The sequence below is a fragment of the Lytechinus variegatus genome, chromosome 14 (assembly GCF_018143015.1).
Source record: "Lytechinus variegatus isolate NC3 chromosome 14, Lvar_3.0, whole genome shotgun sequence".
In the NCBI taxonomy this organism is placed as follows: domain Eukaryota; kingdom Metazoa; phylum Echinodermata; class Echinoidea; order Temnopleuroida; family Toxopneustidae; genus Lytechinus; species Lytechinus variegatus.
This window is the reverse complement of record NC_054753.1, coordinates 694,312-710,927: the sequence shown is the minus strand read 5'-3', so window position 1 is coordinate 710,927 and position 16,616 is coordinate 694,312. Positions and strand designations below refer to the sequence as shown.

Sequence of the window (16,616 nt, the reverse complement as noted above, 5' to 3'; positions counted from 1 at the left end):
TACTACCACTGCTGCTGCTGCTGCTGCTACTACTACTACTACTACTACTACTACTGCTACTGCTACTACTACCACTGCTGCTGTTGCTACTACTACTTCTACTACTGCTACTACTACTACTGCTACTGCTACTACTACTACTACTACTACTACTACTAATACTACTACTACTGCTACTGCTACTACTACTACTACTACTACCACTACCACTATCACTACTACCACTACTACTACTACTACCACTGCTGCTACTACTACTACTTCTACTACTACTACTACTACTACTACTACTACTACTACTGCTGCTACTACTACTACTACTACTGCTGCTACTACTGCTGCTGCTGCTGCTGCTACTACTACTACTACTACTACTACTACTACTACTGCTACTACTACTACTACTACTGCTACTACTACTACTACTACTGCTACTTCTACCACTGCTGCTGCTGCTACTACTACCACTGCTGCTGCCACTACTACTACTACCACCACTACTACCACCACTACTACTACTACCACCACTACTACTACCACCACTACTACTACTACTACTACTACTACTACTACTACCACTACTACTACTACCACTACTACTACTACCACTACTACTACTACCACCACTACTACTACTACTACCACTACTACTACTACTACTACCACTACTACTACCACCACTACTACTACCACCACTACTACTACCACTACTACTACTACTTTTACTACAACTGCTGCTTTCCATACTACCTATTATCTCTATGATTTCTCCTGCTTGTACTGCTACTATACCTCTTATTTTGCCAGTATTACTACGACTATGACGACGCTACTACGGTGACGACACTACTTCTACCTCTATAGTTATTTTAAGTTCTACTTATTTTACCATTCTCATTAGGACTAACATTACCTATGGTACTAGCAAGTCTGTAGGTGATACTGTTGAATAATCATAGCAGTAATAGTCATGCTTTTTTTGCTTTAACCTCTAATAAAACAAAATCAACTCTTTTTTTTTTATTTCATTCTATGCTCTCAGTTTTATTTTCAATAGTGTTTTCTTTTAGTGCTTGACACACATAAATGTGATCAATTTTCATTGATTGATCTTATCTTAAAGCAACAACAATGTACAGGCTGCCTAGATTGAGAGACGGACAACTACATAGTTAAACAGATACACTCAAACTCCTAAACACCATTAGAAGCACATAACGCCCTCGTCTAGCGTTTTTCTTCTATCAGTTTTGGCTACAACAACTTGGGCTTGATTAATGAAGTACACATTTTCACAATGGGAGCGAGCCGAGAACAAACACGGGTATATTCAATACTTGGCTAGGATTTTATAATAGTCTTACGCCATTTCACAACTCTATTTACTTCTAATTATATCAGTGGTTCCATAAACATTCATGCTATTACAGACATTCTATGGGTTGGGGCAGCCATTTTACATTTGCTTTTCTAATGTCTTAACTACGTTTTGAAAGATTAGTTTGAGTAACAAAAATAAATTTTACTTAATTTTTCTAACACCCATTTTCATTTATTACATTACTATCTGACAAGCTATGTATAATTACATGTACAAGCAAATTCATGCTAAATTCATTTTCATGTAACATAAATATTCTATGACTATGTGCATCACAAGCATTGCAGAAAGTTATTGACGTTCCTTGCTTCATAATTATCCACACTTTTTTTAAACATAATTTGATGAAGACTTGAACAAGAAAAACTGATCCTAGTTTCCCAATAGGTATTCAGTATTATCTCGTCCAGAAAAATCAAAATATAACTAAATTTATACTCTGATTAAATTAGAATACAGGGGAGAGTGAGAGAGGTTAGGAAAAGAGTGGCAGGTACGAAAAACCTGCAACTTAAAAAAAAGGAAAATAAATCTTTCATGAAAAGGAATGACTAATTCATAGAGAGTTTCAACATAGGTGATTCTTTTCTATGATGATCCTAAATTTGGAAACATTGCTTTAAAAAAAGAAGCTTATTTCTAAATGATCTGTATGCGAGTTGTATCAAACACATTTTCCCATGTCTTCAGACTGAATCACGCTTTTTTGACAGAATCACCCTTTTTTATGCAAAATTGCCCATTTGAAAATTGATTCTAAGATAAATATAGACACCTTTTAAACGTCCATCACTTTGAAACTATTTGGATGGAAACTTGTTTTATGAATTACTTTTCACACCATCTATGGTGATCCCCACATACATCAATGGTTATATGAATTCTCATCTGAGAATGTATACTACCATTCTAGTAATGCACTACTATTACTGAAAAAGATATATCAATCCAAACTCTTGTGAAAGAACTTTAAAAAATACCAACAAAAACAAACATACAAAACAAAAACTTCATTACATACTCTTAACACAAATATCATATTGCACAATTTTCAAAATATATTCATTATGCTTCTTTCATTATAACTTTGAAATGCAGTAAAGATTCAATTTACAAAACAATTTTGTTTTAGATTGCACTGATAGAAAAGCAAAGCATAATATTTGTGTTAAATGACATCCATGTATTTAGCCGAAAAATTGAAATTGTAATGCAGTAAAAAGCACCATTTTCCAAACCCTTACTTGCTATAGAAATTCATAGTGACAAAATTCACTAAATAATGGTAGAAAACATAATACAAAGTAAAAAAAAAGCAATGCTAAATTTACTTCCCTAATAATCATAAAATACATTACCTTTATGTTACTTCTACTGGTTATTTGGTCTTATATTTTAAGATTTGTTGGTAAACTGTTTTACTTTGAAAAATATCTGATAAACCATATTTTTCCATCAATAATACAGTGCATCATCAAATGAATATTTTTATTTGAGTTTGGTTTGGTATCTAACCATTTAATGCCAGACAATGCATGCTACCACATCACTACAGAAAATAATAAAACTCATTTATATGAAAAAGAAAGACAGATAATTTGTTTAAAAATCTTGACTAGACTTCATCCTATGCCTTTGATAATGGATGTTCTCATCTTTACAAAACCAGGACCCCGTTTCACAAAGACTTGTTATAACAACCAATGCACACTATCTGGAACAAATTTACCATCAGCCAATCAGAATGAATCATTTCAGTAGCTTTAAACCATTATAACAAATTTGATTTTATCACAACTTTTGTGAAACCTGCCCAAGAGGTCGGCCTTCCAAATTGGACAAATTGAAAACTTGTCAAAACTCAAAGCATCAAATAAGAATATAGAATAACAAGAATGTAAAATGACATAGATCAATACAATGATACATTCACTGGTGTTTTCAGAATAATCTTTCAAATAATACTAAATCTATATATTTTCAAAATGCAGCTGATTTGATTTCGTTGTCAGTCACTTTGTCAGATGATTGCAATTTTTTTAGTCATCTACGTTTACCCTAGTTTCAAAATACCATAGGTAGCTTTGTATGGGTATAAGTTAATGTATGCTAGCCTGGAAATGATCACTGTCCTCGAGAAAAAAAAATGCATACATTCAGGTTATTTCTACGACGTACTTCCCCATTCCCTGCATAAACAGAGCTGAATATACATAGTGCATTTGGAATAAATATACATATCAATTAAAGTTCTTCCTTAAATTTATCCGACATTAAATAATATCATACAAAGTCTACAGATGATAATATATTTATATATTTGTCATATTTACATGATGCTAATAATAGCATCCATAAAATTTCAGTTTTTATCCTACATGCATGTGTGAACACTGACTCTACTACAAAATAAATCTGAACTACTCACCATGGCTGTTGGGATGTACATGGACAAGTACAGATACAAATTTCAATTTAGGACAAAAACTGGTCATCTAAAGGATTGAATTGAATTCTTAAACATAATCATTTAATTATTTCATAATTTCTGAAATAAACAGATATTACATTAATTCAAACTAAAATCCTCGACTTTGTTTTGGTTGGATACATTGCTAAGATTTTGAAATGAAAATATCAAGAGGTTTCAATACAAAATCATAATCACCTATGGTATTACCATTACATTGGCAAACCCCCCTTTTTTTAAAAAAAGTCATATATACCATGATTGATATATGATGTACAGTATATCAACAGAAAATTTTGGTGAAATACTGGAAAAGTTGATTAAGACTAACAGTTTAATTTGCTGTAACAAGAAAATTGTTTCTTTTAAATGAGGAAACTGAACTGCAGTAAGAAGTCAATCAGCAACTACATCAATTAAGAATTTCAAACATGAGAGGGTACTTGAAGCAGCAGAAAGATTTATAATTTCTGTATACTTTTTTATAAGCTATAAACCTCCTCTTTTATAGATTTCATGAAACATAATATATCCTAAAGACTGGAGGGACCCCGCCCCCAACATGTCTATGCTCCCTAAAATGTATCCATGTTTTCTTTGGGTGCTTTTAATCAATATCTTACTTTTTAACCATTAAGTAGCAAACCTACGTATACATAAAGATATTAATCTGGGTAATAAAAGATATAAGATATGAATGTAATGAAAAGAGTTAACACAATAAACTTTGTAAAAGATAGAATAACACATATATAGATAGTGTAATGGTGGGAGAAAATGATGGTGGTGGCAAAGTAGAAAAATAAAATGAAAAAAGACACCCCTGAATTTGTTACAGAGCTTAAATTGTTTCTTTTTTGGTGTGTATGGTCTACACTATATTCCCCTAGATTTCCAACAGCCACAGTCCTATCTTAATACACACATATAACACTGAGCACACACCGTTTGACACTTGCATTAGCAGCACACATAGCATACACGTTAGGTTAAATAATTTGTGTCTATTTACATGGCAAAATAGCTGGTTTAATGGCATCCAATCTTTTGTAATTTTTTATGACATTTACATTCTTTTTACAATTTTGTTGCTGATAGAGCTCTCCTATAACACCGTTATATTGCATTTCCCCATCGTCTTGTTTTTATATTTACAGTACAGACCCAATTTGGGCTGCAAGGTGTATACAACATGGTGTAAGATATTACATACTGTTTCAAACTGGTGTTAGGAAGGTGTTGATTTAACTTGAAAATAATAAGTTAATGTTATGTGAATGTCGTACTGGCCGTTTGGAAGGGCAACAAAAGGCCCTTTGGAGATACTGTACGATAAAAAAGTCCAATTTGGTGGAACACGTATAGTTATGAAAAGAATGCCTTGGTCTGAAATTAACACATTAAAATTTAATGAAATACATTTTCTATTCAGACAAACCATCTTGCACATCAAGACAATACATTCATAAAGATAATTTCTTGAATCTTTTGAGGTCTTTGTAATAGTTTTCGATGTGCAACCTTTCATGAAAGCAATGCAGATCAGATCTTCTAAAAGTAACCCTTGAGCATATCTATCCGTTGGAGACAGCCCACATAATTATATGCATTCTGAAGTCTATGGGAAACATGTGTTGCAGCAGATTCATTCGGTATCCAACATGTTATAAATGAGGCGAATCCTGTTACATTATTTTCATTTGTCCCGAAAAATTTGTGACAATGATTATTTAAATTGAGCTTTATTAAATCAGTTTGTATTTCTCAAATTGGCAACATCAATATGACTCTGTCATTGTTGTTGTTTCAGCTGAAGTGGTATTTCCATCAATTAGATGACTATTTCCAATTCGTCACTGAATCTTTCTGAAAGTTTATGTACTTACATTAAATATGGATTAATCAATAATATCAAGAAATGACATCTTTGCCAATATACATGTAATTTCATAAGTTCCATCACACTGTCAATTCACCAGTAAAGGATTAGGTGATCATATTTATTTTCTTTACAGTTTATTAATCAGTGGCAATGGAAAATGGCAGATTATGTTTCTTTAAACTCTTTCTTTTCACATTTTGCTGTGTGATTTGAAGAGCAGTACATCACACGTTATTAAGTGTTTACTGAAGGTGTTCAATAAAACTGGGCGTACAGCAATCAACTGAAACACGTATATGTAGGTTTCTTCCAAGTTCTTCTTCGTGATGATGGTGGTGGTGATGATGACAACGATGATGATAACGATATTTGAAACTAGAGTCAGAAGGACGACAGATGATTTCCTTGCGCTGGCCTCTTACATGTAAGTACACATGCTTAAATACTTAGTGTTTATTCCAAGTTCTTTCTCTTAAAGATTTCGAAGATGTTGATGACGATGACTTAAATTTAGGATCAAAAGAACGATGGATGATATAATTAAACTGGTAGCTGTGTTGCACCCACTCCTGATCGCCGAGCAAGCTTTGATCTGAAAACAAAAATATAATAACAATGATATAGTGTGTGTCAACACAATAAGTTTACACCTAAAATTCATAAAAATTTGGGAATTATATTTTCTTGAAAGATACAATGTTTGGATAATTATTTGTTTTTAATAATTGCGATCATTTATTCATGTATCTATGACAGACGAATATTAGAATAGAATATAGAAAATAGAAATATAGAATATTTGACAATAAATAGAAAAAAAAAATAAGTGAATAAATATAGCATGGTAATTAAATGAATATAGAATAAAAATAATGCATACAAACATGGAAATAAATTTTAACTAAGACTGATTGGTTCGATCTCAACTCTTTGTAAGACAGGGCTCAGAAATACTTACCTGATAGATCCGGCAAGTAAAGGATTGAAGGCATAAAGCCAGTCAAATACATCCTTATCACCCAACGTCTGGAGAAGAAAACCTCTATACTTGGTACACACAGAGAAGGTGTTTGGTGTCTGTTGTGACAAAAGAAAATAAAAGAGATCCATTAACAACAAATAACAAAAGAAATAAATAAAATATTTACTCAGATAAAAAAAAATTATATAAATCCAAGTATTATTTAATTATTATTATCACTACTTGGGCAACAAAACCTCATATCCAAAGGAAAAGCTCCAAAATGTTATGATCTGGGCCTCCATAACCAAAATTAAGTGAACAAAAAAACACCTGGATGAGAGGTTTTGTCACCCAAGCCACATGTAGGTGTTTGTTCATAATATCAAGAGGAAGGATGTTTTACATTGAAAGTTCACTACAGAAGGCTTTACATATTAAAGAAAGAAGATTCTTTTTGTAGAAAAGATGTGTAAAACTACATTTCTATCAAGCAAAAATTAAATTTGCTCAGTTACAGTACCATCAGAAAGACCTCATAAATAAAGACTTGCATTTTGAGTGAAAAATAGATTTGCTTCACAACAGGGTTCATAATTATCAAACATTTTTTTTCTTCAAAATAATCCCTGTTTCTCAATAGTGAAGGTATTCTGATTTGATAAGCCTTTATCTGACCATCATGTTAAACTGAGGATTTTAAATTCAAAAGACACGTTTTGCTGCTTAAAGTGCTTAAGCATGCAGGTATATGTAGATCTCAGCATTCAGTGAACTGGATGAGTGCATATCTATTCATTCATGAAGTGCAGTGGATGTCTTGATTTCATGGGCTAACAAATGTTTTGCAAAGGATGCAAACATAAAAAAAATCCAACAGTTGCCAAAAGTGCAGCAAGCATACACCTAGGTTCTGAAGCTTTATGAATCTTTTGCAGGAGTTTTTGTTGTTCGGTGCATATAAAAAAAATACTAACAAATAATTCAAGTATCCTGTGATGTTATTTCTATGCAATATAACAAAAATCATATGCACAGGATCTATGAAAATGTGCAATGATGTTGAGGAAGTCTGTTTGTCTTGCATTACCCTGAAAGTATGCACGTATATTTAGCTTGTGAATTTGTGAAAATTTAGGCTATTCTCATCTCGTTCACACATTCTTTGTGTACATGTATGTTGACCGACTGTAGTTTATGAATGGTACAAACAACATTTTGAAAACTTCCCGCAAACTGAGCAAGAATGGTTACATTCATGAGTCCATTGTGGTGAGAGAAATGCATTGGAATTTAGATTTTTGCCACTTTTTCTCCATGTAATTGCCTCCTTTGCAAAGCTTTTGCAGGTCCTTTGAAAACCACACTTAATGATCCTTTGCCAAATGAAACCAGCAGGCTGTACAAAACCTACATGTATACATACAGAGCTGCCAACCTGAACAAGAACATTTCAGTATTTTCAAGGCTGAAAATCGGTATTTTGGTGAGGAAATTAGTATTTTCACTGGAATACCATAGAACACATAAACTGAAACTTTAGAAATCAGTATTTTGCATAAAACCATCAGTATTCTTTTCTATTTTCAGTAATAAATACGGAAAATCAGTACTACTTGGCAGCTCTGTACATATCACAGAATCTAGAACTCAACAGATTAGAACCTTAAAAATCAACAAATGTCGAAAGAAAAAGATGTGTTGAAATTTTGCACATTGTGAGCTCATTTTCAATGTTTCAGTATATCATAGTCTTTTTTTTTCAGTATATCATAGTCTTTTTTTTTTGAAATATTTTTTTCTTTGAAAATATCTCTAAAACTTTGGCAACGAGATAAAATCCTCAAAATTGTTGTTCTCACCAGCAAATTGGCAATCTTTAACTTGTAGTGACATTCTCTATCAATCGAAAAAAATCTTTTCATTTTTAATGGATAGTTTATAAAAAAAAAAGAAATGATAGCAATGAGAGAAATACAAGTATATTCAAGTTGCCAATTTGAAGAATAATGAGTGATTGAATAAGGCGACAAATAATTTGGTATGGATTAACCTGCAGACTACCGAGTTCTATGTCTTTCCCATTCATGTAGACTTTGTACAAGGATCACCCGGTGGCAGTAGGGTTAAATTTTTATTGCAATAGAAATATCTGTGAAAATGAATGAGTGCGTGCATGCTATACATGTAGGTTCAGCATATTTTTATCTTGTGTAAGATTCAATATCCAGAATTCCCCAAACAATCCTTAATATTAAACAACTCCAAAACACTAATTAAATACATGTATATTAGTTAAAAACAATACAATAAAACGACAGCATCTATTCTTTAGACCGGATCTATAATTTATATTTTCCTAACGCGCAATGAGACCTTTGTAAGGTGTAAAGCGCTATACAAAAACTCTTCTATTATTATTATTATAAAGAATCTACTTTGATTTTGAAAAAAAAATATTTAACCAAAGTTATACATGTATATTTTTTCATTTAAAATGATTTGCTATTCTGGATTAATAGCAGTTACTTAATAAACGATTGCTTACAAAAGTGAAACAGCCAACAAGCAAAAAATTTCATGCAATATAAAGTGAACATTCAACACATAAACATGGAGAAATTGGTGTAGGAATAAAGGGGATTTATATCACAAAAAAAATATTAAAGAAAAAGCAATAAAAAAGCAACAAGTTCAATTTTTAAATTAAACTTAGAATGAAAGAAATTTAACAGCTTCATGCAAATAGTGTATTTTTAAAATTGCATGGATACATTGAAAACACATGCCTCCTCTCTGTTCCTATTAAGCAGAAAGTGAAAATGAGTTGAGTTGTTTGAGAATAATTCCTAGATCAACTCTTACTTATTCCATGTCTTTGAATCATTCTAAGATATTTGAATACTATGTGTCTTGTCATAAATAAACTTTTATTCTGACTTTAAACTAAAGTTTGGAATCTTTATAACAGGATGCAGCAATAGTAATCTCTTCTCTTTCCACAAAAGCAACAAAGTACATGCACACATGCAACAGATGCAAGTTCACCACAGCTATATAGTCAGGTATAAAATAATTAATATAGCGGGCCAAAATTATACCAATTCTAGTCTTCCACCATCCCATCTATACAAAGTAACACAGTACATGTGGATGAACTTGTTAATAACTAATTTCAGGATGATTCATTTTTAAAAGCTTTTTGGGGGGTCAGTGTTAAACTCTTTAAATTGTCAACATTATTACTCTTTCCTGAATAGGTTTGTTAATAGATTAATGCAAGCACATGCACATGAAAATGAATGACTTTCAGGGTTGGTTTTTTAAAGTATGTTTTGTTTTCAATGATGTGCAGAATTTCTATGGTCGTATTAAAATGCCTTAGAAGATATTCAATTGTAACAAGGTACAAGGACAAAATAAATTTTGGGAAGGGGGCAAAGTAAATATATGTATGATAAAAAACAAAACAAAAAAATAATAAAATTAATCAAAGATAACCAGCCACCAAGATATTTTCTTTTTGTAAAGATGAACAATGAGATCTGGATAATGCTTCTGACATACGATTGGTCCAAGTTATGATGAAAGATGTATAAAGTAGATAGAAATATGCTACAAAAACATGATTTTGTCAAAAAGTGACCAACCAATGACTCTAAACCACAAGGTATATGTAGTGCTGATGAGTTAGAGGTGGCAGCAGGGATGAAATATTAATTTGACTCTGACAGAACATTCATGTTCAAATTAATCCTAACAGTGTCACATGTAAATCAAACCCACGCAGTAGGGTGATCAATATTTTGTTAAGGTTGTCAAAATATAGACTACCAATTAGTCTTTATACAGAAATCTGTGTTTTTTGTACTAATTCCTTCGCAATATACATGTAATGTATACAAAGACCAGTGCTGCAAGTACATGTACCAATTGGTCTCCCCAAATTCACAAAAGTTAAACAAATATTTCTTGGGAATATTATCTTAAAACCTGGGTGGTTGAAAAGGGGTAAAAGTTCAAATTTAGGTCTCAAACCGACTCTATGTTGCTCCGACTAAACTAAATCTATGGTGCAATCTATTTGTGAAAACATAACATATTATAGCTTCTGAAGGTTTCCATGGCAAAGACATAATGTATTATCAGTATACTTTGGTGAGTAGTGATCTTTGATGAGATTAGGATTAAGGATTAGGGATTAGGATAAGAACAGTAGGGACATGTAGACTAACGACAATGCTGAGAAGCCTTGCCCTAAGCATGGCCTGTTGGTCTTCGCTGTATTCCACCCTTGCCGTCGCTAGGTTGATCAGGCCCCGTTCCACTGGATCCTTCTCGTTGTTGTAGATGTAGACGTAAGGTCGGCGCACCACCACGTACCGCGTCACCCAGCCGGCGGTCTTTTCCTCCAGGAAGTTAAGGTATCCTCGACGAGACACCACGGGACTGCAAAAAAAGATTGAGAGTTACATTACTCAGTAATATTGAAAGCAATCAATAATTCCTAAAGATAAAAACATTATTTTTATAGTTTGAGGTATTTAGAGTAATAATTAACCTATGGCTGAGCTAAAAAGAAAGTTAAAACTTGTATGAATCAAATAACTTAGATATTTCAGATCCTTTATTATACAGTACAGTATGTCCCCCAAAAACATGCAAACCAAGGATTATCAATGTTAGTATCAAAGCTATACTTGATAACATGCATGAGTGAGTAGAAACAATTCAAACAAAGGCCACAAAAATACATGTATAATTTACTACATGTAATTTGTATTTGAATTCAAAGGAGAAAATCACAATTGTCAAACGTTCACTTTCTTTTCTCGAAAGTTAAATCTAAATTTTGCATATTTTGATAAAAAATTTTAAAGAAAAGTTCACACCACACACACACAAATAAAGAAGAATGTTAAGACATGTGTTTCATATACGTGAAATACATCAGGGTCCTGTAATACAAAGAGTGATGATTGATCCGATCAATCGTAACTCTATGGAAATCCAGAAGATTCATAATTTTTTCTACGAAAAATTTGCACAATGTCCCTTGTATGCAAAGAGAAGCGCAGTGAATTTTCAAGAAAACAATGAATGCATGAATATACATCATAGCTAGAAAATATTTTGAAAAACATGCATAATAAATGTTAAAGTTGCTGGCCATCCATAGTTGCGATTGATCAGATTAATCGTAACTCTTTGTAAGACGGGGTCCAGGGTCCTGTAATACAAAGGTTTATAACGATTCATTGTAGGCTTGATTTTCAAAAGGGATTGTACATTGTAGTCAATCTAATCATTCGTAAAAAAATGTTCTATGTCGATTGCTAAGTTTTGTGTTATGGACACTTAATCAGTCTCAGAATGCCCTTTACATGTAATTGATCTTTGGGTATTGCACAAAGGCATTTGCAGGTGGATGAAATGCAAGGAAATGTGTTATTAATGGTGTTCTTGCCCCGACAACACTAACAATATAATCCCACAGCAAAACAGGTAATTATGAAAAAAATAGTGAGTTTAAATACATGTACTTCACATTCACCAGAAATATTCATATTCACACAACTTCAATCTGATTCAAACCAAAATATAATATTCAACTGGAGATAGAAAATACCATTTCCAAATTTGAGGCTTTTTCTAAGTTCCTTCCTTTTAAAGTAATTCTAATCCTATCTTGCTAATGATTTCAAAATTGTAAAGTTTAACACTTAAAGCTGAAAATATCAAAACTCTTTTCTTCTTAAAATCAGCACAGAAATAATATCATCTTCATATCCAAGTTAACTTTTGAAAAGCCACCCAAATGACTCACCACCTTCATAAATTAATATATTTACGAAAAGCCACTCATTTGTATTCATAAAATTAATTAGAATTCTAAACTTTGAATACATGTAGCATTATATTGATTAGTGTCCATATACATTTTTGCTTTTAAAGGTTTTTAGTCAAAGACATTATGACGTAAAAATATTTGAATGATTTCGGAAAAAGAATTGTAATTAAACTCGCCATTACAACATATACATGTAAGTAATTTCAACATTTGCATTTGTGCTCGGGATGTGTCTGTTTACATGCAACTACATGTAGATTGCATGATTTTCTAAACTACATGTAAAGTGTACATTGGGTATTAGAATTCTTGGCTTCTTTATTTATTTATATTTAAGATACAGCAGTTGGCGTATTTCAGGAGGGGGCAAGGGAGAGGGGCGCGCAACTCACATGCCATTTTCAGGTGGTGTAATAAAAGGGCAAAAGAAAGGAAGGAAAGGAGTAACATTGTAAAAATTGGGAAATTAGTAATATGATTAAAAACCAACCAAAGAATCACTGCAATTTTTTTTTTACATGTTGTGCAGCAGCAGGCACACTCTTCATAGATATGCCAATGCAAAGATGTAACTGATCCTCTTATCCAGGGAATAATTTTGCTTTACAAATTTGAATAGCATTTTTTATCATGAGAGAAAAGCTCTCAACTAGGTAATGAAAAGTCCTATGTAAAAATATGCTATACAGAACACTTTATTTATAGTAGTCTTTCAAAAATGTGGAGCAAATTGCAATGCGATACCGGGAAAATTATTCTCTGTAATTTCATGAGTTAGCTTTATTTGGCCACATGCTTCAAAATCTTGCAGCTTCTGTAGCACTATCTGATGTCAATAGGAATGAATGATTAATAAAATGATCAGGGAATTATTATACAAACTTTCACAGAAACCAATCTACACAAAATCGGTTACACTTCATAATTCTGAAGGTTCGTAATTCCGAAAAATGTAAATTGCCTATACCTCGATGTTCGTTAATCCGAAAACGTAAAAGGGTTCGTTAATCCGAACATTTGTGGCGTTACTCCGAAAGTTCGATAATCCAAAAACGAAATAAGATTCGTATTCCGAAGGTTCGCTAGTCTGAAAATGAAATAAGGTTCGTTGTTCCGAAGGTTCGCTAATCCGAAAACGAAATATGGTTCGTTGTTCCGAAGGTTCGTTAATCCGACAATGAAATAAGGTTCGTCAATCATTACGTTTTCGGACTAGCCAACCTTCAGAATTACAAACCTCATTTCGTTTTCGGATTAACAAACCTTCGGAATTATGAACCTCACTTTGTTTTCGGACTCACGAACCTTCGGAGCAACGAAGCTTCGGAATTACGAATGTATGTGCACAAAATCAAGCACGACAGCAAAACAACTTGCAAATCACCGTACCTTAAGCCAGAGCTAAGAACGATAGGAACAAAGAAATAAAATCAAAAAGTGAGATTCAAGGCGGGTGAAAGCAATAAAACAAAGTATACATAAATAAATGAAACTAAAAGAAAATAAAAGGAAATACATAAGAACTGGATACAAAATGCTTAACATGTGATTGGTAATTAAAGGGGGGAACTAAAGAGAAGTCATGTACCTAATATTTTTTTGAATAGATATGAAACAAAAATGCATGCAACGGACTGTTCTAGCGACCTGATTAATTATATATAGAGAGCTTTTGAAAATGATGAGGATAGATATTAAGTCACAATATTCTTCTGGTCACCTGCTCTTAATGAAGAAAATGCAGTTTGAAAAGGAAATAAAGTAAATTTTTTTAATCATAATACTATTCTAGTGACCTGACAATAACAAACAAAGTGCTAACTGAAAACGAGGAAGGATGAATATTTCAAATCCACAAAACTGTTCTTGGGACCTGTATTATTTGTTAAGGAGTGCTGTTTATACTGTAATTCACATAGGGTTGCAAATTTTAAGTAACAACACTGTTCTAGTAACCAGTTCAATCTGTTACAGATGATGGCCTTTATGGGCAGGTTTCTGAAATGTATTGTTCCATTAGGTGTTATTTAATAGAAACAAGTGATGGTGTTCAGGCCTTTCAATACTGGCCCCTGTCTTACAAAGAGTTACGTTTGATCCGATCAATCGTAACTGTGGACAGCCAGCAACGTCAACATCCATTATGCATGTTTGTTCAAAATACTTTCTAGCTAAACCTGTATGATGTATATTCATGCATTATTGTTTTCTTAAAAATTCACCATGCTTCTCTTTGCATACAGAGGACATTGTGCAAGATTTTCATAGAAAAAAATTATGACACTGATGGATTTCCATACAGTTACGTTTGATCGGATCAATCGTAACTCTTTGTAAGACAGGGCCCAGGTGTTCACTTAAGCAGGGTTGACTGTACAATCAATAAAGCTTGCTACACAAACTTCTAATTCTCACCTAACTCTGATCTCCTCCACCTCCGGCACGTAAAGTGGGCGGAGTCCACCTCGCCCCTTCTTTGCAAAGCCATCCCCGCATCCTGCCCCCACAGGTGAGGTGCAGTCATCGGCGGAACTCTGGATACCCGGCAGTTCGGTCGGGATGGGTATCTTGCGTCCCGTGGTCGGGGAGAGACAGCGGAGGTCCGGGAGAGAGGAGGCTAGTGACTTGTTCTGCTCGTTGACGTTGCATTTGGAGGGGCTGCGGGGGGTGGGGGTCTCGATCTGAGGTGGGGAGTCTGCACCGGTTACTTGGAGTGTGACTGGTGGGATGTCGGCAGATTGCTAGACAGGGAATGAAGAGGAGAAATGGAAAAGAAGGTAAAGCATGACAAAAAAGTGCATGAATTATCGAACTTAATGTCACGACACTTGACAGATCTTGGCCTATCATGCGGTTCCATGACATTTGCTCTGGCGACAGTTGCTCCACTCTAAATTCCACACACTAATGGAATGGAATGTACCGTACCATAGACCTAACCCTAAACCTTACATAAGACCCTATTGCAACTCTAACCCTATACGGTGGAGGTGCTGTGGCCGAGTGGTCTAAGGCGCCTGGCTATACATGGAAAGTCACCTGTGTCTGTGATATGTTAAAAAAATGAAGCCCAGAAAAAATTGCGTTCGAAAATAATTATTTAGTGCTTCAAAAATTGAAATATAAAGTGACCGGAAACACCATCTTAATTTCATCCCATACACTTATGTGTACTATTAAGGTGTCTATAAGACGCCTATTTACAAAATTGGGGTTTGCCTTGTAGCTTTAGCTTTTCATTCTCAATAATGGTTGTTTTCAGGGTTTATCAGTTCTAATACATGCACTTGTACGCATGTTTCATCTTGGTTTGAGAATTTTTTTAAATCAGCTGCTCACAATGTTAAACAATACCTTTAATGTACAATGCTCTTTTATCCTGCTTTCATATAAAGGCAAATGGTATATGCATTATTGATAACTTGGTGTGCACTTGTTTAAAAAAAAATGAAGCCCAAAGCAATTGTCGCAGGAGCAAATGTGTTATCTCTCAGGTCCTCTGCTCACATGCTCCCAAAGCTGAATAATACACAGTGATTTTACTTCCACAAATTTTCAGACTTAACAAACTCAGCATTTAAAGGTAAATGAAAGTAGTTGCAGTAAAACACTTATTTCACAAAACAAAAGTCACACTTGGTGATAGTGCATTTGCACTTGCTGCCCCGAAACTATGGAATAGCCTGCCAATAGATATAAGAAGCTCTCCATCCTTGGCTCTCTTCAAATCAAAATTAAAAACAGATCTCTTTAGTTAAGAAAATATGCTGTGTAGACCAAAATAATTAAAAAGAGCTCTGAACAAGCGCAGCTGAATATATCCATATAAAAGCTGCGCTATATAATTTAATGCTTATTATGCTTATCATTATTTAGTGAGAAAGTCTGTAAAACCAAGGTTAAGTATGACTATATCATCGTGGATCTAGATCTGGTACACTTACATAAACTGAACTTTGTAAAATCATAAAATCTAAGCTGAAATGCGATCACACTGAAGATCGCCAACACAGGTAGGCACAAGTGGGACAGTGTATTATAATTGCTGGAATAAAGACAAGACAGAAGTGA

At 33.5% G+C, this 16,616-nt stretch overlaps 1 protein-coding gene across 10 annotated transcripts in view; it reads right to left on the bottom strand.

Annotated features, from left to right (window-relative positions):
- Nucleotides 1-1,056: 1,056 nt before the first annotated feature.
- LOC121428166 (kinesin-like protein KIF1A) overlaps nt 1,057-16,616 on the bottom strand; it is a 161,516-nt gene continuing 145,956 nt past the window's right edge. For 8 of the 10 annotated variants that reach the window (XM_041624762.1, XM_041624770.1, XM_041624771.1 and 5 more), the window contains 5 exons: nt 14,961-15,286; nt 13,935-13,946; nt 10,930-11,143; nt 6,692-6,810; nt 1,057-6,325 (listed from right to left, as the gene is read on the bottom strand). In XM_041624762.1, coding sequence (XP_041480696.1) covers nt 6,274-6,325; nt 6,692-6,810; nt 10,930-11,143; nt 13,935-13,946; nt 14,961-15,286 — 723 coding nt within the window. In that variant the 3' untranslated portion in view covers nt 1,057-6,273. The remainder of the gene's footprint in view (nt 6,326-6,691; nt 6,811-10,929; nt 11,144-13,934; nt 13,947-14,960; nt 15,287-16,616) is intronic. The other 2 variants (XM_041624763.1, XM_041624766.1) reach the window with 2 other exon arrangements.